We start from the raw sequence: 24,881 nt of genomic DNA, 5'->3' as shown, positions 1-24,881 counted from the left end.
TCCCACACGCCGCCGAGCAACTAAGCCCGTGTGCCACAGGAACTGAGCCTGTGATCTGGGGCCTGCGAGCCACAACTACTGAAGCCCGTGAGCCCCAGAGCCCGTCCGCAAGAAGAGAAGCCACTGCGATGAGAAGCCTGCGCACCGCAACGAAGACCCAACGCAGCCAATAAATGAATGGATGAATGAATGAATGAATGAATGAACCAGGTAACTTCCTGATCTTCCCCCATCTATTTTATGGTACTTAAAATCCATTATGAAGTGTATACTAACACAAGTGTATGAAGGAGTAGAAAAGAAAAGCCTGTCTTTTTACGTTTTCTAGTATTTAGGGTATTCAGTTATCCCCAAATCAAAACTGAGGCACACAGGTTATCTATTCTGCGGTATTTAAACGCTTTGAAAAAGGAAAAGAAATCGCTCTTATGCACATACATTTTAAAGTAATTCACCAAACAATAGATTGCCCCATCTTTAAATCCACAGACATTATTTTTAATTGTGGAAAATCTGGTTTTCTCAGCTGGTGAAGCTGTCAGAATAAATAGAAGGCAATATCTGGAAAGATGACAAACACATGGGTCAAAGTCAAACACAAGCCAATCTCTGTCAAGAACAGAGCCAAATTCCTGCATTTCAATTTAAACGATGTTAGCCAACCCAAATACCACCATGCCACTTCAAATCAAAATTGTTTCCTTTTAAAAAGAGCGTTTTACAAAACTGATAGAGTATAACAGATTAAACAACTCTTTCAGCAATTTCCTCAGCTACTACAAAGCAAGGCATCAATATATAATTATAATAAAGGGAACATTTAACAACTAATGGAGCCAGCAAAAGCTAAACCTCCAGAGCTTAAGAGTTCAAACACTTGCTCACTAAGCAAAAGGGCAGAGGATTTTAACATAACTGCAGGAAGTATCAGTCCAGTTAGACTCCAGGTAAACATAAATCTTCTTCCACTGTGATTGGGACTCTCTTCATCTCAGTCCACTGGGCTGATTTTAGTGTCCAGCTTGGAGATTCAAACCAAAGAACCCCTGCCTCCCCCTGATCTCTCTCCCCGCGCTGCTGTGTTATCCAGTTGCTCTAGTCCCATAGGAACAGAAGTCTCCGGAAGGCTGTTAGCTTGCTTTACAACCGACCAATGACCAAGACTCCCCAAGACGTATCACACAGCTGTTAGGTAATAACACCTCTGAAGATAGTCATGATTTGTGCTAGTTTATAATGATGACATCTTAACTAATTCATTCTTTTCTCATTCAGTTTCTATTCAGATTCTTTATAGAGGATACGTACATACACTCTTTCAAAAAGAAAACAGAAATAAACAGAGTTTCAAAGTGTCACCATCCCAGCAAATACCTTATTTATAAGGTATCATTCTATGCCTCGTAGAGCTTGATAGGAAGCAGAAAAAGTTAAAATTTAATACCTAAATGGTTTCAACAATATAGACAAGTAAAAAATATGTTTTAATTTAACTGGATAAATCAAAGTAAAAAAAATTTTTTTACTGCAGCATAAAATAGTAGGTGATGAAAGAATTTTAAGGATTATAGAAACAGGCAGAACTAGAAGTTGAGGCAGGAAACCCACAGAGCAAAGATCGGCACTATGGCCTATAGGTCAAATCTGACCCATGACCTGTTTTTGTAAGGCCCACAAAGTACAGAATGGTTTTTACATTTTTTTAATGGTTGGAGGAAAAAAAGAATATTTTTTGACATGCGAAAATTACATGAAATTCAAATTTCATTGTCCATAAATAAAGTTTTATTGGAACACAGCCACCTCACTCATTTATATCTTATCTGTCACTGCTTTCATGCCACAAGGGCAGAGCTGTGCAGTTTCAACAGAGACTGTATGGCCTACAGCGAAGCTGAAAATATTTACTCTCTGGCCCTTTACAGAGAGAGTTTGCTGACCACTGCTCTAGAAACGCTAAGTAAGTCAAGTAGCTCAGCTGAAAATGTGAAATTACACCATAGAAGACTACCTCGTAAAAGGGTTTTTATTCATTAGTGACACATATGCTCAGAAACCTTCTGCTATAAAATGCTCAAGCATTTTTCCAGTGGTTAATATCAAGCATACTGAGCTGAGGATTACAAAATGTACCTTTCAGCTAATGCCCACGAGGATAACAAAGTGCCTCTAATACTGCATCTCCAAGTTCCTTGTCACATTCTCCATTTGGGCTGAAAACTCAGCTCATTTTATGAATCTAGATCATGGATGGAAACATTCCCACACCTGCACCCAAGAACAACACTGTCAGCTGATCAGGGCACTCCTTCCCAACGGACTACATTGAGCCTCGTTCACCTGGAAGAGGAGATGAGATCCACCTGCCAGCTGATGTCGAGGCGATCTCTTCTACTCTTCTCACCTCGTTTGGACTTCTTTACCATTCATTTTTTATCATTTTTCTTGTACCTCTTCTTGTGTGAAAACCATGCTGGGAACTCGACATAGAGGACAACAGTGAAATCAAAGTGGAACAGGTATGCTTGCACTCTGCAACCTGTGAACAGGGCATTAACAGGCCAAGTGACATACCATCAATTAAAAGAAAAAGAAAACTAGGCTTTTAAAAAAGTCTCTTTATCAAAATACTGATAAGGGGTTCTTGATAAATCCTGCTCCCTTTTTCAACTTCATATAATGCTTTTAATGAACTAGAAAGATGCAGGTTCTACTGAGACCAAAAAAACGGGGCAGGCGGGGGAAGAAGGGTGCACCATGATACTCAGAGAGGGTCTTAAGGAGCAATAACTAAACTTGGTAACCAATTCCACCAAAAGAAAAGCTCTCTATCAACTATGGCAAACTGAAACCAACCAACAGCAAGAGGCAAGTCCAATTCAGACTCAGACACACAAATATACAGAACTGGGACCGCATCGTGACTGACCCACCCAAACGGAGTCCTGAACGGCCAGAGCTCATGTTCAGCAGTAGCTACATTAACGTCAGAGCACAGGTGGTTGAGAGCAGAGTAATGTCCCCTCTCAAAATAACCTTCGCCAGGAATTCCGTGTGGTTTCCACGCTTCATTGAGATATTTTTTTGAGCATTTGAACAAGCAAAGCAGCTTCCTAGGAAAAGTTTTTGCCTGAGCCCACTCCTGTGTCACAGGATAAGTTCATGAGCTGCTGTCATCACTAGGCAGGCAAACATTCCACTGAACATTTCAAATACCCATAAGGATTACACAGTCCTAAGAAAATAGAACACGAGATCCTAAGAGGGTCAAAGCCCTTCATCTTTGGAGAGGAAGCACGTGTATCTTAGGGTCCCATTGTGTTCAACAGCCTTTCCAGCCAAAAGTGAAACTTTTAATTTAAAAAAAAAAAACAGGCAGCCAACCATAAAAGAGTTGCAGACTTTTATGAATAGCCAAAGAATTAGATAATGTGAGGTCAGAAGCCATCTCCCTTTAGAGTTCTGAAGATGGAGGCTTAGTGACTATAAATATCTCCCATTAGCAGATACATAGCTTTTCAATCTAGGAGGATTAAAAATTAAGTAACCCCAATTTGGTGGTAATTACCTCCTTAAATTGACACATCTTCTATCCCTGAGAGCATTCAGAATTAAAGAAAGACTTGAGAGAATCAAAAGTATATTAACATTTTTGGGGTTAATAAGATATCAGGATTTGATATTTTTATTCTTTTTATAGTTAAAAGAATGTGGCTTACAACCATATCCTGTAATTCCAATTTTTCTAAGTAACACTACCTAGAGCCATATTATATGCCTGGCCTCTCTAAAGAAGCCCTGTGTGTACGTGTGTGTACTTGTGTAAAGCCCCTGGAGCGGATACTCTGATCCCCATTTCACTAGTGAAGAAACAAAGGCACAGAGGTCGTCCCTTGCAACCACCCACCTCACCCGTGTGTGAAACTGATTCAGAGGGGCGGTCAAGACTGAAACCTAAGTGAGCTTACGCACAGCACTGAAATATTTAAGGCACTTCATTCATAGGTTCACTTCATTCATAGGTATGATTTACTTCATTTATGAGAAGCATTAAGTGCTTTGAGAAGGTTTGTGTTAAAAGATCCCTTAACAATAGAAACCACATATTAAATTTATTTTACTTATGTAATAAGCAAGCCTAACTGTTGAAGATATTACTTTAAAAACAAGACCAATCACAATTCAAAAATCCCTTAAAAGTGACTGTTAAAATTAATTTATAAAGGATATAAGACTTGTAAGCTGAACTTTTAAGAAGTAGTGCCATGTATTCTAATTTATAACTTTAACAAACTGAATACCAATTTTTTAAACCAAAGTAAACTTTCTGGATAGTCTTTTCTACATAAAATTTCAGCCTGAGGACCCTTCTCAAGGAAGTCCTTACATCAGCCACTCTGTACATGTGTTTACTGCCCAACTCCTAAAGGCAGCACAGCTGAGACAATGCTATTCAAGAGAGGCCGCCCAAGAAACACAGGGTGAACACTCAAGTGTGGAGTCACCACCCCTGCCTATGCCGATAAACATCTGGGGAAAAAATAACAAAGTGCCTAGAATGTCCTAGACACTTTTCTAGGTAACTGGGGTACATGAGTGAGCTAAAAGGAAAAAGATCCCTGTCCTTCTGGAGTGGAACAGCAAGGAAAAGACACAAAAGAAATGGGAATGGCGGCATTTAAACCAGGTGTGAAACGTCAAGGGGTAAAGGGACTGTGAGAAGGGGTGAGGCCACAGATCAGAGGTCCTTGGGGGGTGCGGGGTGTCCAGAGGATTTCTGGATGCAGGCTAAAAGTGGGATCCAGGAAACAGGTGAATAGATTACCAGCAAGCTAGATCTCTGAGTTTGAGGATTAATTGTTCATAAAAATGCCTTCAAAGGATTACTATTTATCCATAACATATACCTGCCATTATCAAGGGTGATTTTCAAATGGCCGCATATAGAACATTTCTGTTTCTTTTGGAATACATAGGTTAAGAATACATTGTGGTTCACTGTTTCCCATGTAGACACTTCTGCTGTAACACAATATATATATTGTTGGGAAAACCTCATGTTCTGCAAAAAATGTTTATTAAAAATAAAATACAGGGTAAGGGGCAGCTTAACCAAAACTACTGCAACTCTAAAATCAGCCATTTTGTTTTAAATATAAATTTATTTATCTATTTATTTGGCTGCGTTGGGTCTTCGTGGCTGTGTGGGCCTTCTCTAGTTACAGCGAGCAGGGGCTACTCTCGGTTGCAGTGCACGGGCTTCTCATTGCGGTGGCTTCTCTTATTGTGGAGCACGGGCTCTAGGCACATGGGCTTCAGTAGTTGTGGCTCACGGGCTCTAGAGCGCAGGCTCAGTAGTTGTGGCGCATGGGCTTAGTTGCTCTGCGGCATGCGGGATCTTCCTGGACCAGGGCTCAAACCCGTGTCCCCTGCGTTGGCAGGCAGATTCTTAACCACTGCGCCACCAGGGAAGTCCCCCCTCCCTTTTTTTTAAATCAGTAACTATAACCTCAAGAAATAACACAGCCTAGCCCAAGCAGGCACACAGAGGTGCTGAAGGCTGCCTTAGGGAATATTTAAAATACATAAAAAGGGGCTTCCCGGGTGGCGCAGTGGTTGAGAGTCCGCCCACCGATGCAGGGGACACGGGTTTGTGCCCCGGACCGGGAAGATCCCACATGCCGCGGAGCGGTTAGGACCGTGAGCCATGGCCGCTGAGCCTGCGCGTCCGGAGTCTGTGCTCCGCAACGGGAGACGTCACAACAGTGAGAGGCCCGCGTACCGCAAAAAAAAAAAAAAATTCATAAAAACAGCAGATGCTGACTCGAAGGTACCGAAACAGTGCAGATTAACATGGGGCTTCTGTAAAGGCGAGCAACAGCAGGCACGTAAGGCAGGGTGCACCTCTCTGGAGAAGGAGCCCCAGGACAGGTGCTCATTTTTTCATTTCACTTTAAAGAGAGATGAAAGGGCTCTCACTGGTGCAACAGCCAAACTGAAGGTTTAAATTCTCATCTTCTTTTTCCTTTTCTGCTAAACTATAAGCCTATATTATACCATATAATTGCACACTATAATTCCACTTCCTCTATTCACACACCTCTTGCCTAGAAAAGCTGCATATGAACCAGCACAAGTCGCACGTTCCACTGACATCGTTCCTCTATTTACCTAGCACATGCATAGCAAAACAAACTATTTATAAATATCCATATGTCGTTAGAAGTTCTCCTTGAATCTGGTGACACAGTGAGAGTCTCCTGATAAAGTGGTACACAGGGAACACATGCCGTTCTCCTGGCCATCTCTCATCTACTTCCCCCAGCAAACAGCTCCCGAATTCCACTGAGGGGAATTACTGTAGCTCCACCATGTGTAGTTTTAGGGGGAGCAATAAATCAAGATCTGTCTTTTCTGATCCAAGACACAGACATGCAATTCAAGCTTCACCAACCAAATTTACTCTTCTGAGACTGTGACTGGAGCTGAGTGACAGCAAGACAGGAAAATGCTGAAGGACACCTATTCCAGTGGTAGCACCCAGATGGAATGGTCAGTAGTTTCTGCTGACCCAGAATCGGAACTTCCCTCGATCAGGCAGGTTTCCACCCATTCTGTGTGTTATTCTACCAACAAATTATTTTCGTGTGTGATGTGGCCAATGTTCCCCAGCTTGCATTAAAAAAACTTGAATGAACACAATATGCTCGCATTTATTAGATCACATAAACCATGTATCTTCCCTTTCAGCTGCTGGGGTAAGGTTTCAACAGTAGCCTAAATATTCTGCAACAACTGACCTCTCCCCACTCAGCATACTTCCCGTAACTGTTATGCATTTACCTTTTTAACAATTCTTTATATGTGTCTAGCAAGTGAGAGAGAAACAATTTTCAGAAGTAGGCAAGATGTAACTAGGAGTAGGAGAAAGAAAAGGAGCCAAGTAATTATTTCATTTGCATTTTCTAAGAAATGGGCCTATCCCTTCTTTATCTTTCAACATAAGTGTGTTTATTATTTTTATTATCTTCAGTAGTTTTTGCAAATGTCCATCCATTCTTGGCTTTAACCAATTCTCCCAGGCCCGTGCGGTCTTACAAACTAGCTGTGTGGCCTCTCTGTCCCCATATGTACTACAGGGAAACAATGACTGATTTGTGTAGAGACTTTGGGGACTAGAAACAACACGTGTAAAGCAAGCCCAGTACTGGAAACGAGCAGGTGTTTTAAAAACGGTTAGTTATCATCCATGATTACAGCTCCCTCTCTCCCTCACATCTGTTTATTTGCAACCAGGTTCACAGTTCCTTTTGCAATCAGGCACTTGAGAAGATCCAAATCTTTCCCAGTTGACTGGTCACAACTTAATTCTACAGCCACCTCTATTCCTCCTGAACTACATATGCTGCATTTTACATCAAAATCTCAAGCCATGGGGGATTCCCTGGTGGTGCAGGGGTTGAGAATCCGCCTGCCAACACAGGGGACATGGGTTCGAGCCCTGGTCCAGGAAGATCCCACATGCTGCGGAGCAACTAGACCCGTGCGCCATGACTGAGCCTGTGCTCTAGAGCCTGTGCTCTGCAACAAAAGAAACCACTGCAATGAGAAGCCCGCGCACCGCAACCGAGAGTAGCCCCCGCTTACCGCAACTAGAGAAAGCCCACGCGCAGCAACAAAGACCCAACACAGCCATAAATTAATTAATTAAATTAAACACACACACACACACACACACACACACACACACACACAACAACTCTAGCCATGAAAGAGTATCTTCCTTTTCTCCCTTTTTTGGATCTGCCTAAATTCCATTCTGCTATAAATAAGTGACAGGTATGCTGGGATGCTGGTCCTCTCAACCCTCAAGGCAATGTGCTCATTTTATATTTGTGCATTAACCTGAAAAAGACCGGGAAGCGCTGATCTAGATTAGTGATTCTCAAATTTTAATGTGTATTTAAATCACCTTTTGAAAACAAAAATTCTGACTCAGTTAAGTCTGGGGTGGAACTTGAGACTGTGCGTTTCTAACCAACTCTCATGGGACGCCCACCTGTGGCCAACCTCAGGCACTCTAGCAAGCGTCTGGAGGACATGTCTCACTGTACTTAAGGACCCCTTCCTTATGAAACAGAAAAAGATATGGTTGAGACTAAAACTCTACCACCTTTCATTCTTTTGGTTAGAATAATTTTAGAAGTTCCTCTTGCTTCTTCTACCCTCATAAAGTAGTAACTTTTTATGTGCTAAAATATTTTCTTTTACATATATTTAGAATTTGAATAATTTTCCTAATAAACACTTAAAAGGCAATCATTTCTTGAGGCTTGGGAAAAGTTGAAATAAAATTTCAAAAGAAACAGAAAAAATAAAAACGCAACCCACAACTAAAAGTACACATTATAGTGATTAAAAATAAGAAATACATTTTCACAACTATTCCAAGGACACAACTAAGAGAGCTGAAGTGGTCCTTAAACCTTGGGTCACTCAAACTTGAGTCCACGTAGCCACAAAGCTCTTCCTGCCTGTTATGGGTTGAACTGCATCTCCCCAAAATTCATACATTCAAGTCCTAACCCTCAGTGTCTCAAAATGTGTCCTTCCTTGGAAAACCAATCACTGCAGACATAACTAGTTAGAATGAGGTAGGGCCCTACTCCAATGACTGATGTCTATATAAAAAGGAGAGGGCTTCCCTGGTGGCCCAAGTGGTTGAGAGTCCGCCTGCCGATGCAGGGGACGTGGGTTCATGTTCCGGTCCAGGAGGATCCCGCGTGTCGCGGAGCGGCTGGGCCCATGAGCCATGGCCGCTGAGCCTGCGCGTCCAGAGCCTGTGCTCCGCAACGGGAGAGGCCACAACAGTGAGAGGCCCCCGTACTGCGAAAGTAAATAATAAATAAATAAAGAATCATCTAAAAATGAGAAATTTGGTGAGACACAAAAACAGGCACACAAAGAGAATGCCATGTGAAGTCTGCAGTTATGCTAGCACAAGTCCAGGAACTATCAGAATCTAGGAGAGACCTGGAATAGACAGATTCTTCCCTTGCACCTGCAGCAGCAGCATGACCCTACTGAGGCCTTGATCTCGAACTTGTAGCCTAAAAAACTGTGAGACAATAGATTTCTGTTGTTTAAGCTACTCAGTTTGTGGTACTTTATTATGACAGCCCTTGCAAACTCATGCACTGCCTCACTGCGCTTCCTCCCAGATTAAAAAAAATCTAAAGATGACTGTGGAGATAGGCAATCATATCACAGTCTGGTGTGCCACGTGAAGATTTTGGACTTTGTCCTACTAGCAAATGGGATCCACTGAAAGGCTCTAAGGAGGTTAATATTAGATTTATTAAGTGCAAACGAACTTGTAAACAAGTCAAACCACTATCATCCCTAAAGGTTCCTTTATGCCAGAATTCATGTTTCTTGTTACACAAAAAATATTCTCACAATCATCAGAAAAACTCAAGCCCCCTCCCAAATAAGAATGCCTCAAGAAGACACCTTCGGGCTTCCCTAGTGGCGCAGTGGTTGAGAGTCCGCCTGCCGATGCAGGGGACACGGGTTCGTGCCCCGGTCTGGGAAGATCCCACATGCCGCGGAGCGGCTGGGCCCGTGAGCCATGGCCGCCGAGCCTGCGCGTCCGGAGCCTGTGCTCCGCAACACGAGAGGCCACAGCAGTGAGAGGCCCACGTACCGCAAAAAAAAAAAAAAAAAAAAAAGGAGACACCTTCACTTTCATGTCACTTCTACCTAAAATTCTTCTACATACAAAAGCCATGGATAAAAAGCTGCAGATCAAATGAGCTTTTATTTTCTCCTAAAATGTATGTCCTGGAACACCAAATGCCAGAGTTTTGTTCACCTTTATTTTAGAAAGGAAATGTTTATCTGTGTGATTGCAGTAGATAAGCTTTCAATTATTCAGAAAATCAAGACTCTGAAACCAAATTCAGCCTCTTAACTGGTCAAAGACCAACCCCTCAGTGAAGAATCAGCAGCTAAATGTTAGGACAGACGATTTGTTAAAATGCTGGTAACTCCCTTCCCTCCTTAAATAGAAATTTGAACCAAAGGGAGACTACGGTTTTTAAAGTTTCACGTTTTAACTTTCCTTTTTCTTTTTAAGTAAATTTCTCATTGAAGTATAACAGACATACAGCAAAGTGCAAAGCATGATAAATTCTCACAAAGTGAACAAATCCATGTAACCAGCACTATCACCACAAAACAGAACATGACCAGACCCAAAAGTCCCCTTCATGCTCTGTTCCAGACACCAGCGCCCCATCAGTGTAACTGCTATCCTGACTTCAAAACACCAAAGAATAGTTTCACCTGTTTTTTAACTTTATATAAAAGGAATCATACAGTATTATACTCTTTTGAGTCCACTCAATATTATGCTTTGATTAATAGTCTCCTTTTAACTTCAATAGTCCGTGTGTGTGTGTGTGTGTGTGTGTGTGTGTGTGTGTGTGTGTAATTTTAATTCAAACTAGATCCCCAGGTTTCATTTTGTTTAGATTTTTCCAGCTTAGATTCCATTTGCATCAAAAGGAATTAACATCTCAATGTTCAATATAAAATCAATTCTAGTTTCTAGGTCCTTTATCAGTTCAAGTCCCCAGTTCCAAACAATGAGGAAAATTTGCAAATAAAAGGGGGAAATGTTTTATTTCACCTAAGATTTCATAAACCACAAGCTTAAAAGTTCTTCGTCTTTTATAAGTAAAGTTTGTCTTCATGAAAAATTTCACTCTTTGTTTATGAAAGCAGAAGAACCAGAGATATAACAAACTTGAAAATTCTGAGTCTTAGATTTTTTTCCTCCTCTCTTTTATGTGATGGAGATTTCTTTTACTCTACGAATATGTCTAGGGTAAATGGGAGAATCAAAAATTATCAGTTGAAATGACAGAATACAAAAAACAGAGAACCAGCTTAATAAGCACATTTTAAAAAACACTTTCCTTATCGAAATAGCAAGCAAAAGTGACCTGCCCAAGTGAAAAAATATCTCCCAATGATTTGAATTTAATTTTTTGACTCTTTTACCTGATCAAGAATAAAGGAATCACAGTATCTAACTGAAAATAGTGAATATCCTATTGGTGGGAATGTAAATTGGAAAGCAGCATGGGAGTTTCTCCACAAATCAAAAATATGACTACCATTTGATCCAGCAATTCCACCTCTGCGTATATATCTGAAGGAAATAAAATCGCTATCTGGAAGAGATATCTGTACCCCTAGGTTCACTGCAGCATTACTTACAATAGCCAAGACCCGGAAGCAATCTTAGGGTCCACTGATGGATGAAGGAATAAAGAAAATGCATAGGCATACAACAGAACATTATTCAGCCACTAAAAATAAAAGAAGGAATCCTGCCGTTTGCAACAACACGGATGAACCCTGAGGGTATCATGCTAAGTGAAAAAGTCAGACAGAGAAATACTGTATGATCTCACTTAGATGTGGAATCTAAGAAAACCAAACTCAGAAACTGAGAACAGATTAGTGGTTGCCACAGGTGTGGAGGTGGGGGATAGGGGTAGGGGAAATAGGTGAAGGCAGTCAAAGGGTACAAACTTCCAGTTATAAGATGAATAAGTTCTGGGGATGTAATGTACAGCACGGTGATTATAGTTAAGAATACTGCCATGTATATTTGAAAGTTGCTAAGAGAATAGATTTTAAAAGTTCACACCACCCACACCCACACAAAACTGTAATTTTGGGTCGTAATGGATGTATTAATTAACCTCATTGTGGTATAATCATTTTGCATTACATACATATATAAAATAACTATGTTATACATCTTAAGTTTAATGTCATGTGTCAATTATATCTCAATAAAGCTAGGGAAAAGAAAAAAAAGCAGAAAGAAATTTATATGCCACCCACAGCAAACTTTAGAAATCAATACTCTATGCTAAAGAGGCCCATAAGGGAAATCTGGCTGCACACAGCTGTGTAATGAATCAATTTGTTACCGTGGCAGTCATCTCAAAAGTAGAGTAACGGTTGATAGACAACAAAGAAGTCAGATTAGACACAGATGCAAAATATAAACAGAGCTCCACAAGGTTTTTGTTTTGGTTTTTATTTTATAACAAGTCTGTTAAATCATCCATTGGGAAATAAATGATTCAAGACGGACTTCCAGAAGCATTATTCTAACTTTGACATCATTTATCAGTCAATATATTTTTGAAAAAATTTTTCAGAAACTTATTTATTCAGCAAATACTGGGAGTTCCCTGGTGGTCCAGTGGTTAGGACTTGGCGCTTTCACTGCCGTGGGCCCAGGTTCAATCCCTGGTCGGGGAACTAAGATCCCGCAAGCCAAGCGGCGAGGCCAAGAACAAAACAAACAAACAAACGCAAACAAATATTATGGAATACACACTATGTGTACACTATTGTAGATTCCAGGAATAAGCAAAAACAGAGTTGCTGCCTTTATGGAAGAGAGAGAGAGCTACTAATCCTAAAATAGTAACAGAAATAAATAGAAAAGTATTACTGTTATAAGTGCTAGAAGAAAAGATACATAATGCCAGGACAGTAGCTATTAAGGAAATCTGGAAAACGTGGGAGGGGAAAGGCAATGACGCTGGAATGGGAGAAATGAAGAAAGGAGAGCAGTTAAGTAAGTATGTCTGTGTGTGTGTTGGGGACGGGGAGGGCGGGGGGGGGGGGGGGGGGGGGTCGGTCACTAACCTGAGGCAACAGCACGTGCAAAGACCCCAAGGCAGGAGGTAACATGGGCACTGTAACTAAAAGTCCATTATGCTGAGCCTTTAAGGGCAAAATAAAGGTAACTCCAGAGATGATGAGCAGGAACAAAAGAGAACTGGTTGTAACGAGGCATGAGGTTAAACCTTAGCCAGTGACAATTCCTAAATACCTGATTTCTCAATAAAACCTCATTCTTCTCAGACCAAATAATCTGAACATAGGCTTGTCCCCCTAGGACAAGGAAGTATAGTTATATAATAGTCTATTTTTATCCTCACGGTATCACTCACTGCTAGGCTCATTCTCAATGACATTTTGGGGGGTATTTATAATTTATACTTGATTTGAGTATTAAAACCAATTCAGAAAAGGAAAAAGAAAAAAATTAATTTGTGACCTACATCCTAAAGAAACAAATGAGAATAACAATAATACACTGAAGAAATCCCTTATGATGCCCCATAAAGTCCCTACCGAAACACTTAAGACACAACAAACCACAGAGAATCTCTGCAATTGGGTGAGGATAATGGTTTTTCATCACTAACAGAAGATGTTACTGTAGTACTTTGCACCAAGAAAGAGAAAGACCAAAAAGAAAGACAAAGGAAAGAAAAGAATCAAGTCCAACCTGGGAATCTAACCACAGTACCCTACTTCTGATTCTTCAGTTTAGATAAACCTAAAGAATAGGCACTATTTTAAAATCCTCCATTGAGAAAGAAGCTATTTGGAGAAGTCATTTAGCTTCGAATGCATAACCGCAAAAGAAATGAAACCACTGAGAAGGTCAGAAACAAGTCTCCTTACCAAAGAGTAAGACTCTTACTTACTCCTACTTACTCTTACAGACTGGCAGGACCTGGCAGGATGCAAACCCCAGGCCACAGCTGTCAGCCACCCAAGCACAAGGGGCACCTCACAGGAAGTAGTTATGCTCTGAGCGCCAAAGAAAACTTTCATAGCCATTTTTGGTTGTCGTACATCCTTTATAACATATTTAGCTTCCAGAGAGGCTGTATCTTTTTCACATTTCACAAAGGTCCTCAGATATACTGAAACAATGTCTGTCTCCCTGAGTACACAGTTCTTCCCCAAAACAAGAACCTGCTGTTTTGAAAATAAGCCATTAGCAACCTTCCTCCACAGAGTCTTCTAAGCACCAAGCAGGAAGGATTTCCCTTCATCCTGTAGAATATGCAATATGAATGTGCAACAGTTCTCAAACTAGTTTTCTCAAAAATGTTTTTTCTTAGGGAGATACTCAGCAGAAACAGGATGCCACAGGCCCATAAATGGGAAAAACGGCAGATTTTTTTTTTTCAACGCTAAAGAGGTTTCCTTAACTGCAGGACTTCTCAGAGTCATTAATTATGACTCTCTCACATGAGGGACAGTACGTGCAGCATTTCCCACATGTTCTGACTACAAATATTTTGAGGAAGCATCCCCACTGACACAGCAGTAACATTCCACTGAGAAAGGCTGGCATTTAGTACTGCACAAGGCAGCCAGACTTTTGACGGTGATCCAAAAGATCATAGTATAGTACCACACTGAATTGTTATGTATCAAGAGAAAAGGCTAACAAGATCTTTCCTTATTTTTAAGTTATCATCCTGTAATCTATAGGTAAAGGAGTTAACCCATTCTGTTCCTTTCTCATGATCTAGAACTACACAGGTTCATAGCAAGCAATCTGCGGTAAGTCTTCAGTGGCTAAGAAAATCTGACTACCCAACATCTAAGTCTGAATCAAAGATCCTGATAGTACTGTAACCTACACATTACCAGGTCTCTACAGCAGAGCTCCAACTTCCCCCAAACCTCAACTTCGGTAATTTTATATCACATAAATACCTTCTCAGTTCATCATCAACCAAAACATAGTTGTGAATACAAGCTTATCTGTGTAATTTCTAACATTGATTATTTTTTGACATTCAAAACTAATTCCTTTGTGGGGGAAAAATCCGATACTTTATGTGCAGTTGAGCACAGTTACAGTCCTCCTCAGCAAAACAACTGTACCAGGTTAACGACATAATCTCTTTAACCTCCCGCTCCTGGAAAAATATCAAACTGAGAGGCTTTTAATCTGTTAATTACATCTCATGAAATTCACATCATTCCTGAACACTGTAAGTAATTCAAACAAAATGATTTTAGCTAGTTTTACTGACTTCTGTAAGAAAAGTACCTTAATACACACAATACGTCATACGGAAAAGGAAGGTTCTGCTGGTGTTCAACAGGTTCTCAATCACTTGCTTCCCTGAATCTCATCTGAAAGCTGGGTCTGTCTCTCTCTCTCTCTCTCTCTCTGAACAGCTGCTATAAATAACCTCAATATACTGAGTGAACACAGTACCTTTCCTGGAAAACAGAGCAGGTTACTTGGCTTCATCTATTATCACTGACTAGAGACCCTGAAGATCAATACTTTGGAAAAGGAGGTCATCAGGAGGAATAAACCTTCGTCTGAAGGCCATTAAAAACACCTTCTAGTTTCTGGTCACTCCTGTAGCCAACGTAAAATGTCCTGTTCCCAAGAATTTGAAGGTTTACTTGTCCCACTGTGTACTCCATTCTGCAGGGTCTCAACACAGCCTAATCGGTGCTGAAGACAAAAGGCAAGGAGGAAGTGGAAAGAGGAAAACTACTGGGCAGGCGGTGAAGTGCGAGAATAGCGGCAGAAGACACGGAAAGAACGACAGGCACACCGGCCAGGGCAGGAGGCGAGTGGAGGCGGGCGCACCCAGATGACCAAAGCCGACAGCTGTTTCCCACCTGGAGCTTTCCTGCCCCAAACCACTACCCACTCTTCTGGGTTGCATGCCTGCCTGCATCCACGTGCTGACACCGTTTCTCTACCACAAACACTGTAAAGACCCAAAGGCGCCTCACCTCCTGGTCTGTAGACGACATCATCCTCCGTGATGTAAGACGTTATCTCCCCAGTGTCCGTCCTTTCGTAACGAGACTTTTTTTTCGGGGGCTTCTTCTTGGTCTTCTTCGTGGACTCCTCTGTGGTGGCACCATTGTCATTGTCCTCATCTTCGCTGTGGTCACTCTCAGCGTAATTTTTGGCTCCTCCTTCCAAGGTACAGCTCCTGCGTGGCCTTGAATTCTCACTCTCTCGCGCCTTGTCTCTCTTCTCTCTCTCTCGGTCCCGATCTCGGTCCCGGTCCTTCTCTTTGTCTTTGTCTTTGTCTTTATCAGCTGTCATGATTCGCCACGTGCCTTCTTCTGTCCTCTCACGGCTGGGCCTCCGTGAAAGGTAGACAGTAAGCCTGGGCTTCAGTCTTCTGAATTTCTCACTCAATTCCAGGGAAAATCCGACCACTCCAACAACCCCAACGTTTCAAAAATGCTAGGAGAGGAAAGAGAGAGCGAAATTGATTTTCCTTTAACATTTTCTCGTATTTCCTTCCTAAAAGAACGTTTTGTTAAATGACTCACTTACTCATGCTTTAGCAACTAAAACTTCTCACTGGCAATAGGAAAAAAGGTAGGACAAGTGATACCAAATTTAAATATAAACAGTTTTGGGCCTCAACTAGCATATGGTTTGGGATTTTCGATCACACCAATGATGAAAGATGTCTGAATGCGTAAGGGTAAACTATGCTTTCTGTATACAAATTGTTTTCTTTAACTTTTAAAGGAAAAGGTAAAGTGTACCCTAGTAAACAACATATAATGGGTACAAGTATACAAAAGGGGCTTCATAACCCATAACATTAATTTAAAAGGGTAAGAACCTGTAGTTAAATTATTTCCACCTGCAAAAAGTAATTTGGATAGCCTTGGAAAATGTCTCAGGATGTCTCACAGCGCATTGTCTTCTGAAGACTCTTTCTAGCCACTTCTCCAAATTTCCAGAGCTCCTCTCAAGAATAAACATAAGAGCTGACTCAAATAAAAGTGACAACCTCAAAGCAAGATTCCTTTGCCTTCAATTACAATTTTTTACATCTTCTAGGTCTACTTACTATTCTAGTTATTTTCCAGGAAAAATGGTTTCTCGAAAGATATATTATCTCTGTCTTAAGAAAATATAACAGCTTCCAAAAACAACCTTCCATCTTTAGGGAATATTAGGTGGTTTATACATTCTTCCAAATTTCCACTGTTAATGGTTTCCCTAATAAATTTCTCCCCAGAACTAAACCCCAAAAGGAAAGTCTGAAGGTTTTAAGAATGTATAATGAGAAGAGTAAACCCCAAGCTCCAACCCAACACAATTTTTATAAAAAATTTTAAATTTTAATTTTATTTACATGTCAGTTTTGGAACAGTCATAATAACCAGTAATTTATCTTTTGCAATCTTTTATCATCCTTCCCAATATCTCATTTTTTCAGCAATCTGTACCAAACATTATCTACGTGCCAGGGGTTCAGAACTAAAGACACCGTGAGGGAACACCTCGTGGTCCTTGCCCGCAATGCTCTAATGCAAAGAGAGGAGACAACTGATCAATAGGAGAACCAACCCTTGCTCATGCTACGAGGGTCAGATAGGAAACAACACATGCAAAGAAACGAAAAATTGGTCCTCTTTACTCAGACAACAACAAACAAGTCAGTTTCTAATTACATGCCTCAGACGCAGAGAAAATTCTCTTTGGTCATGCCAAAACCATAAAAATTATCATATACTCTCTCCAAAGCTCTTAGGTCAAACTTGATACCAGAAAAGACCTCCACATAAGCACTTCGAATATCCTTAGGCATTCAGGAGAATTTAAAAAATGTTAACAACAACTTTTGGGTGAGAGAACAATGAAGGAGCAATAATGCCAACAATCTATAAGCAAAGTCAGAAGGATGAAAGCATGTAGCACAAACCTAAATTGCTTCCTTTTACATAGGAAATGCACTTTCAGATAGGATTTCAATTTTCTAAACGTATTTCCAGAAAATGAAAAATTATTCTAGTGCCTGCAAAAGTTCTGCTTCGATGAATCATCTGCCAAACAGACTGTAATAAACTCCCAAGTCCCTGTAGGCCACTAGTGTTAGCAATTGAAAATACACCAAGAGACATATTACTTTCTCCATCTGGCTTAAGTTTAGAGCCTGAACAAGCCAATCATACAAGAAAGAAAACCATCAGCTAATACAGTTGTTAAGACATTCCTCTTTGACACTGAAAACATACCAAGGCCTCCTGGGAATCTAAAAAGAACAAGCTTAGGCTGAAAGCCTCTAAGACTTCAGGACAGGACAGTTCAGGACAGACATACTTCAGATAAGTTCAAGAAAAAAACTCATTCTCCCTAGGGTTAACAAGATAACTGCTCCAGAAAATTGTGTAAAAATATTATTTCAGCACTTAAAAAAAGGAAAAAAAAACAGTAAGTCCAAATTGTACATTCAACATTACTCCCTACAAAATCATATACTGTATTTCTATTTACAAAAAAATTTGAGTTGTTTCTGCCAAGAGTTAGCAAGAAAAATTCAACAATCAACAGAGAAAACATCCACAAAATAAAATCCTCTACGTGTGTGTGTGTGTGCGCGCGCGTGTATCTAACCTTCAGATAACCAAGAATATTGATAATCCAAAGCAAAAGTTAATCCAACTACCATTCACATTTGGCTATAAAATATAGCTCAGTGGGGATATATTCTTTTCCTCTGTACTTACCACACTAATCATAATTTTTTGAGCCTCATTATAAAACGACCAACATGCAACAATAATACAACATTTGAGGAAAGGGACCCAGAGAGGAACCAGGTGGCACCGAAAAAGGCAGCTGTCGCTTCAGTACGCTAGAAATGATCTACACAGTAGACAATACAACAGCATCTTTAAAACAGCAAGGGGTTTACAAAGCATGTCCCTGCCATGATCTCATTAGATTCTCTCTGTCTACAACTCAGTGATGTGAACCAGACAGAAGTCACCACTCCCACTTTTCAGGCTACAGGAGGAGAACTAAGAAGAGATCATCTGCCCGTGAGTCAGTCTAAAGCAGGTCTCCCAAAGGTGAACCCCATCTGACCTGATTCCAACCTGCTGCTCAGGTTATAATCTGTATCTTCACAGGTGCCAACCTTTCCTACATGTATTCTTGCTGATAATTTGCACAGCTTTAGGAAACACTCACTTTAACCTCTCCCCCCAAAAACAAGAGGTACTTTTCTCCAGTAAGACAGACAAGAATATTGAAAATATCTTGTCGATCCACTACTCAACCCAGTTAAACAGGAAACACGGCAAAAGATACTTTAATAATTAATTAAAGGAATAATCGAATCTAAAACATTTCAGATTCAAAACAATCTTCATCTATTCAACGAACAAACGTCTACTGAATGCCCACAATGTGCGGTGTGCTAGTTACTGCCCTAGGTATGGGGAAAACAGCAGAGAACCACATACAAACATCCCTGCCCTTGTGGAACTGATGTTCCAGGAAGTGGAGAAAGACATATACACATATACACACACACACACACACACACACACACACACACACACACACTATATTAAAAGATCTTACATGGGGGGTCCAATGGGGACAAGGGAATACAAGAGGGTTGCAATTTTAAATGGTCAGGCAAGGCCTCACTGAGGTGGCTCTGTCCCAAGAGTGAGTACAGAGCACACACGGAGACCATTCCAGCAGAGGGGAAAGTAGGTGCAAATGTCCAGAGGCAGCAGTGATTCAGTTACATTCAAGACACGGGAGGCCAGAGGGGCTGGAGTGACGTGAGGAAGAGGACTGATTTTTTAAAAAACGAACGTATAGTCCTCACACTAGTTTCCAGAGTCATCAGATTGCACTTCATTGTTTCATCTTGATAAAATGTGGTAGGCTAGCTTCGTTTCGTTGTGATCTAACCAGGGTCAAAGGCATTTAACAGAGTCGAGGATACAGAACTGTTCTTTATTACTTCAGGTTACTTAACCCTCTACACAAACACTGTCTGCCTCTTCAAAGTGAAGCCAACAACCACCTACAAACACCTTACACTACTTAACAGAACTGATTTGGATAAAGTACTAAAATCTCGGCCATGCTCAGGGTCCACACCTCATTTAAGGACACCACTTCTTGTCACTATTTAAGCAGTCCCAGGAGGTTTGGGCCCTTGATAGGACTGCAAGAAGACTGGGCTCAGAAGCCAAGATCCAAGTTCTTGGCACTGCCAGGGCTAGTGCCTTAGGCAGATCACTCTACCTCTGAGTCAGTTTCAATGCTGTAAAACAGGGATAATAACTAGCTACTTCACAGAGCTGCTGTGAGAATTAAGTATGCGTATACAGGTAAATGCACTTATAGATTGCAAAGTGCTTTATAAATATAAACTATCAATCACATATACTTAGATCAGTCATGGCTACATTATCTACTACAGCAGATAATGCCCAACAGTGTACTGTGCTATGCAAGATACAAACGTAGCCAAGCGTCATCCTAACCTCAAGAGTTTATTACCTACTAGGGAGGAGGGGGAATCCTATTACACAAGTAAGAAATAAATCATGGAAAACTGACTACAAATGAAGTAAAAATTTTTAAGTATCTCCTCTTGGATTGCGTAAAACCCACTTATTAATGAAAACTTGCTCCTTCCTCCTGAGTTCCCAATCCCTGAGTTCTGTTCATTTCAGTTGCTCAAGCCAGATTCTGGAGGACGCTTGACTCTCACACCAGATGCAGTTAGTGAAGTCCAATGAATTCTTCCTCATTCAACCACAGCAAGAAATGCTTACGTTTGTCAAATACCAATCACACACCAGGCATTTTCCTCAGCTCTCAGGGTCTACCAGTCACCTCCTGAATAACTCTATAATTTGTCCACTGCTCCAACTCAAGCAGAGAGTGCCTATTTCAAGCCATCATCATCTTTCACACAGATTAACACAACTGCCTTCTAACTGGTCTCTGTGACTATAAAATTTTGTTTTTGCTTTCCTTCCAATTCGTCCTCCAACACAACCAGCCAAGCATCTGACCCTCCACCACTTTTTTTTTTTACATTGAGATATAATTCACACACCATACAATTCACCATGTACAGTACAATTCACTGTGCACCATTCCTTTTCAAAGATTACAGAGACCTTGCTGTCCTGACTGCCCCTTTACCACTCCAGCCCCACCTCCACCCTTCCTGTGTGTCCAGCAGTCCCCTCCCCTTTGTCGGGCTAACCTCTACTTACCCTTAGGGCCCTCAGGTATTTCTGCTGCCCAACTCCAGGAAGGCTCCCAGACCCCCCCCAAAGTCCAGCCCCTCACTGTTCCCCATCCTGCCTGTAAAGTGGCCCTCATTGATCCCACTACTGGTATCTGTTGTTAACTTGTGTAACTTCTCCACTAACCAACAAGGACCATGACTATAGTGTAATATTCACTAGAACAACTCCTACTGACGCAATTTCCTCTCTGTATCAAATCCACTAGAGGTTTTGTTCTCATTATCATTTGACCATTCAGCACCCTCTGACAGGGCTGACCACACACCCTCCTTCTGGAAAGGCTCTTTTCCTCTGGCCTTCCTGGTACTGTCATCTCCTGGGTCTATTTAACTGTTCCTCCACCTCTAGTACTGGACCAGCTAATGGGGGAGCTCTTCAGGAGCTATCCGGAGCCATCCTTCCTCATCCTTGTCGATCTCCTACGTGTCCGTCAGGCCCCAGGTACCACATCCACACAGGTGATCCACAAATGCACGTGTTTACCAAACTTCTCCTGCAGAGCCAGATGCCTCTGAAAACTGCCCCCACCTGAAGTCTCCTCTTGGATGTCTCAAAGGTACCTCAACATATCAAAACAAGGGCACACTCTGGCCCCAAATGGCCTCTCTCGTGACTGGTGCCGCTGCCCATCCTGTCATGCAAGCTGGACATCTAAGCCACATGTTTAGCGCCTCCTCTCTTTCGTCCCATCATCAACAAACCATGTCACCGTTACCTTATAAATTTCTCTCAAACACACCTACTTGAGAACATGTCCAACACCACAACCTTAGTTAAAAGCTACTAGTGTGGCTTTCCTGGACCACTTCAATTGGCTTCTCTCCAAATCCACTCCTCTGAATCCTCATAATTCTCTTTATAGGCTGCAGCCAGGGCTCTCCTTTCAAAAGGCTAATGTGATTATGTCAATCCTTACCTTAAAATACTCAGTGACTTGTCACTTCTGTTAACTAAAAACCCAAATCCTAACCATGATCCACAACGCCCTTATCTTTCTATCTGGCCTCATCCCCCGCCTCCCTCCCACACTCTGTGCCCAACCACACTGCCCTTCCCTCTGCCCCTTGAACACACGCCCTCCTACCTGGAGTAAGACTTAGCTCATGTTCTCCCTTCTGTCGTGATGCTCATCTCCTCTCCTGGCCTAGGTATCTCCTATTCTTCCTTCAGGTCACAGCTCAACAGGAACTTCCTCAAGATGTCCTTTCTTGTCCCAAAGGACTAGGTTAAATCCCTTTGTAATGCTCTCTACAACCGTAACTTCACATTTATTTGTGTGATTTGATTAACATCTGTCTCCACCTCTAGGCTAGAAGCTCCGTGAAGGGCCGACCCTGGCTCTCTTTGCTCTGTGTTGTATTCTCAAATCCTAATTCACTGCCTGGCACATACAGACGAGCAATAAATTACTCTTCCCTGCCCTCCCTCTCACACATAAGCTGGATCAATCAAGACGGTATTATGATGAGACTTTTATTTGGGAAAGAAAATATTTCATGCGTAAATAACTGAGGGGGTGCTTGAGCTGGCCTGCACACCATGAACAGGGTGGGAGGAGCAAAAAGGAGGAGAGAGCATTCAGGTGCAAGTGCAGTAAAACAGTGATTGATTAAATCCTTGTCCTGGATGGCAGGCACAGAGTAAAACTAGTAGGAAGTAAGCTTAAGTAGAGGGGGGAACGGATAATGGGAGCTCCGAAAATAATAAAGCAGCTAATACTCACTGAGCACTTAACATGCGCTAAGCATTTTACATGGTAATTCATTTAAACTTCACTATAATGAGAGTGAGAATATAATTTATCGTCCAAACCAGGACACATCTGAGAGCAAAAACATTAATAATTGTTCAGGAAAAACATGAAACCAGGTCACATGATCATCGTAACTGTAACGCTATTCAGTAGATGCTGTTGCTATGTACAGTTTCCCTGCAAAAGCAAGCACTGAGAGGCTGAGCAAGTAGACCAAAACTCACACACTGTGTATTTCGGTAGACCCAAATCACACAGCTCTGTGTTAGACCCAGGGCGCTGACTCAGAGCCTATACTCTTAACCACAAGGCTATACTGCCTTCAATCACACAGCCTTAAGAGAGTTTGCTAAGCAAACGGTGTTACTGCAGGCTCTTAAGATGAAAGTAGGATTTGGGGAAACATTCATCCCTTCTGGCACGAGATATTTTCCAACAACGGTTGTTAGTGCCATTCCCAACTAGCTTGCTCTCAAATCTACTATCTCTGAAAGCCTAAATCAGGAACCAAGGTCCTCAAGAACTTCTGCCTTTGCCATTTCTACATTTATTATGTCTCAATAAATGCTTTAGCTTTCTCCCTTCGGAACAAAATGGGATGGTCCAAGAGTGGAAGACCTAAGTGAGCTACCCACTGCGCTGGGCCCCACCTGCAAGACAAGCAGCTGCAGCCAGGCAGGCAACAGAACACCCAGGAAGCATGTGGCAGCTGAGCGACTTGCTTTCTCAGTAAAATCAATGTTCTTTTCCTGTTCCCTTTCATACCAACAGCCTGGGAATGAAAACGTACGGGCTTGTGCTCTGGAAAGGGAAAGGTCACTCTAACACCTGCTGCTCCCGGAGAAGAACTCGTGAACAGCAACCTGCGGCACAGAGCACCCACGACAGGCTGCAGAATCACTGACAGAGATGCAAGGCAACTCTGAAACATGGGGTCAGCGGGTCTAGGAACCCACGTAGCGGTCAGAGAGCTTCATCTGAAACGGATGTGGTACTGAGAGCAGTCCTCCCACGTAAAAATAAACAGGTGTCAAGTTCTCCCACCTGAACAAATCCAACCATTTATAAGCAAACGGTTACACATCTACCTCCAAAGATTCTCTGCATTTGGGGTTAATAAATATTTAAACTCAATCAGTTTAATTAGTCAATGTTTAAATACTCATTCCTGGAACACATGTCTTATTGAGACAACCTAAATAACCGAGATGGGACCCATTAGTCAAATTCAGAGAGCAGCCTCTGTGGTATCAAAACAGAAGGAGGCAAAGAATGAATGCACCTTAATCACAAGTGGGTGTAATGCTTAGAGCAGCACTTCCTCAACTGCTTGAGAAGCTTTGGGAAAAAACAGAGAACTAAGATTGGCGGACTCTGACAAATATCTTAATTTCTTCCAAAAAGACATAATAACAACAAAACATACTACCTGCAAAAGGTGGGGAAAGTACCCAGGATAGCAAAACTCCAGGTTACAATCAACAGCTCAATTAAAATTAAATAACAAACACATAACCTTTTTATTTGGAGTAAGAGTAGGGAATTCCCAAAGATGAGATGCCCAAGGAGGTTCCCCCGCACCCCCCGAAATAAAAAATCCTCCTTTTCTTTAAAGAACACACAAATCCACTGACACAAGCAACTGCTTTTCCATACTGTTAAAATGTGAAGATTTTTGCAATTACATACGAAATTTTTTTTGCCTTGCAAGTTGCCTATAGTTGTGTCTCTTCTACTAAGTAGTGAAGAAGAATTCAATGCTCACTTTAAACCAGGGCTTCTCAACTGCGGCACAATTAACGTTTTGAGCCAGATTTGGGTGGGGGGGGGGGGGGGGGGGGGCGGCCTGTTCTGTGCATTATCCCTGGTCTCTACTCACATAGATTCTAGTACCACAACCCACTGCTCCAATGACGACAACAAAAAAGTATCTCCAGGTCTTCCCTGGTGGCGCAGTGGTTAAGAATCCGCCTGCCAATGCAGGGGACACAGGTTTGAGTCCTGATCCGGGAAGATCCCACATGCCGCGGAGCAACTAAGCCCGTGTGCCACAACTACTGAGCCTGCGCTCTAGAGCCCACAAGCCACAACTACTGAGCCCTCGCGCCACAACTACTGAAGCCCGCACGCCTAGAGCCCGTGCTCC

At 41.7% G+C, this 24,881-nt stretch overlaps 1 protein-coding gene across 5 annotated transcripts in view; it reads right to left on the bottom strand.

Moving 5' to 3' along the window:
• RERE (arginine-glutamic acid dipeptide repeats) overlaps positions 1–24,881 on the bottom strand; it is a 426,438-nt gene that overhangs the window by 247,342 nt on the left and 154,215 nt on the right. For all 5 annotated transcript variants that reach the window (XM_029230137.1, XM_029230140.1, XM_029230141.1 and 2 more), the window contains one exon: positions 15,667–16,132. In XM_029230137.1, the coding sequence (XP_029085970.1) occupies positions 15,667–15,988 (322 nt within the window). In that variant the 5' untranslated portion in view covers positions 15,989–16,132. The remainder of the gene's footprint in view (positions 1–15,666; positions 16,133–24,881) is intronic.

Source organism: Monodon monoceros, unplaced genomic scaffold, assembly GCF_005190385.1.
Source record: "Monodon monoceros isolate NGI ecotype Baffin Bay Population unplaced genomic scaffold, NGI_Narwhal_1 Super_Scaffold_18, whole genome shotgun sequence".
NCBI lineage: Eukaryota > Metazoa > Chordata > Mammalia > Artiodactyla > Monodontidae > Monodon > Monodon monoceros.
This window is presented reverse-complemented; position numbering and strand designations above follow the sequence as displayed.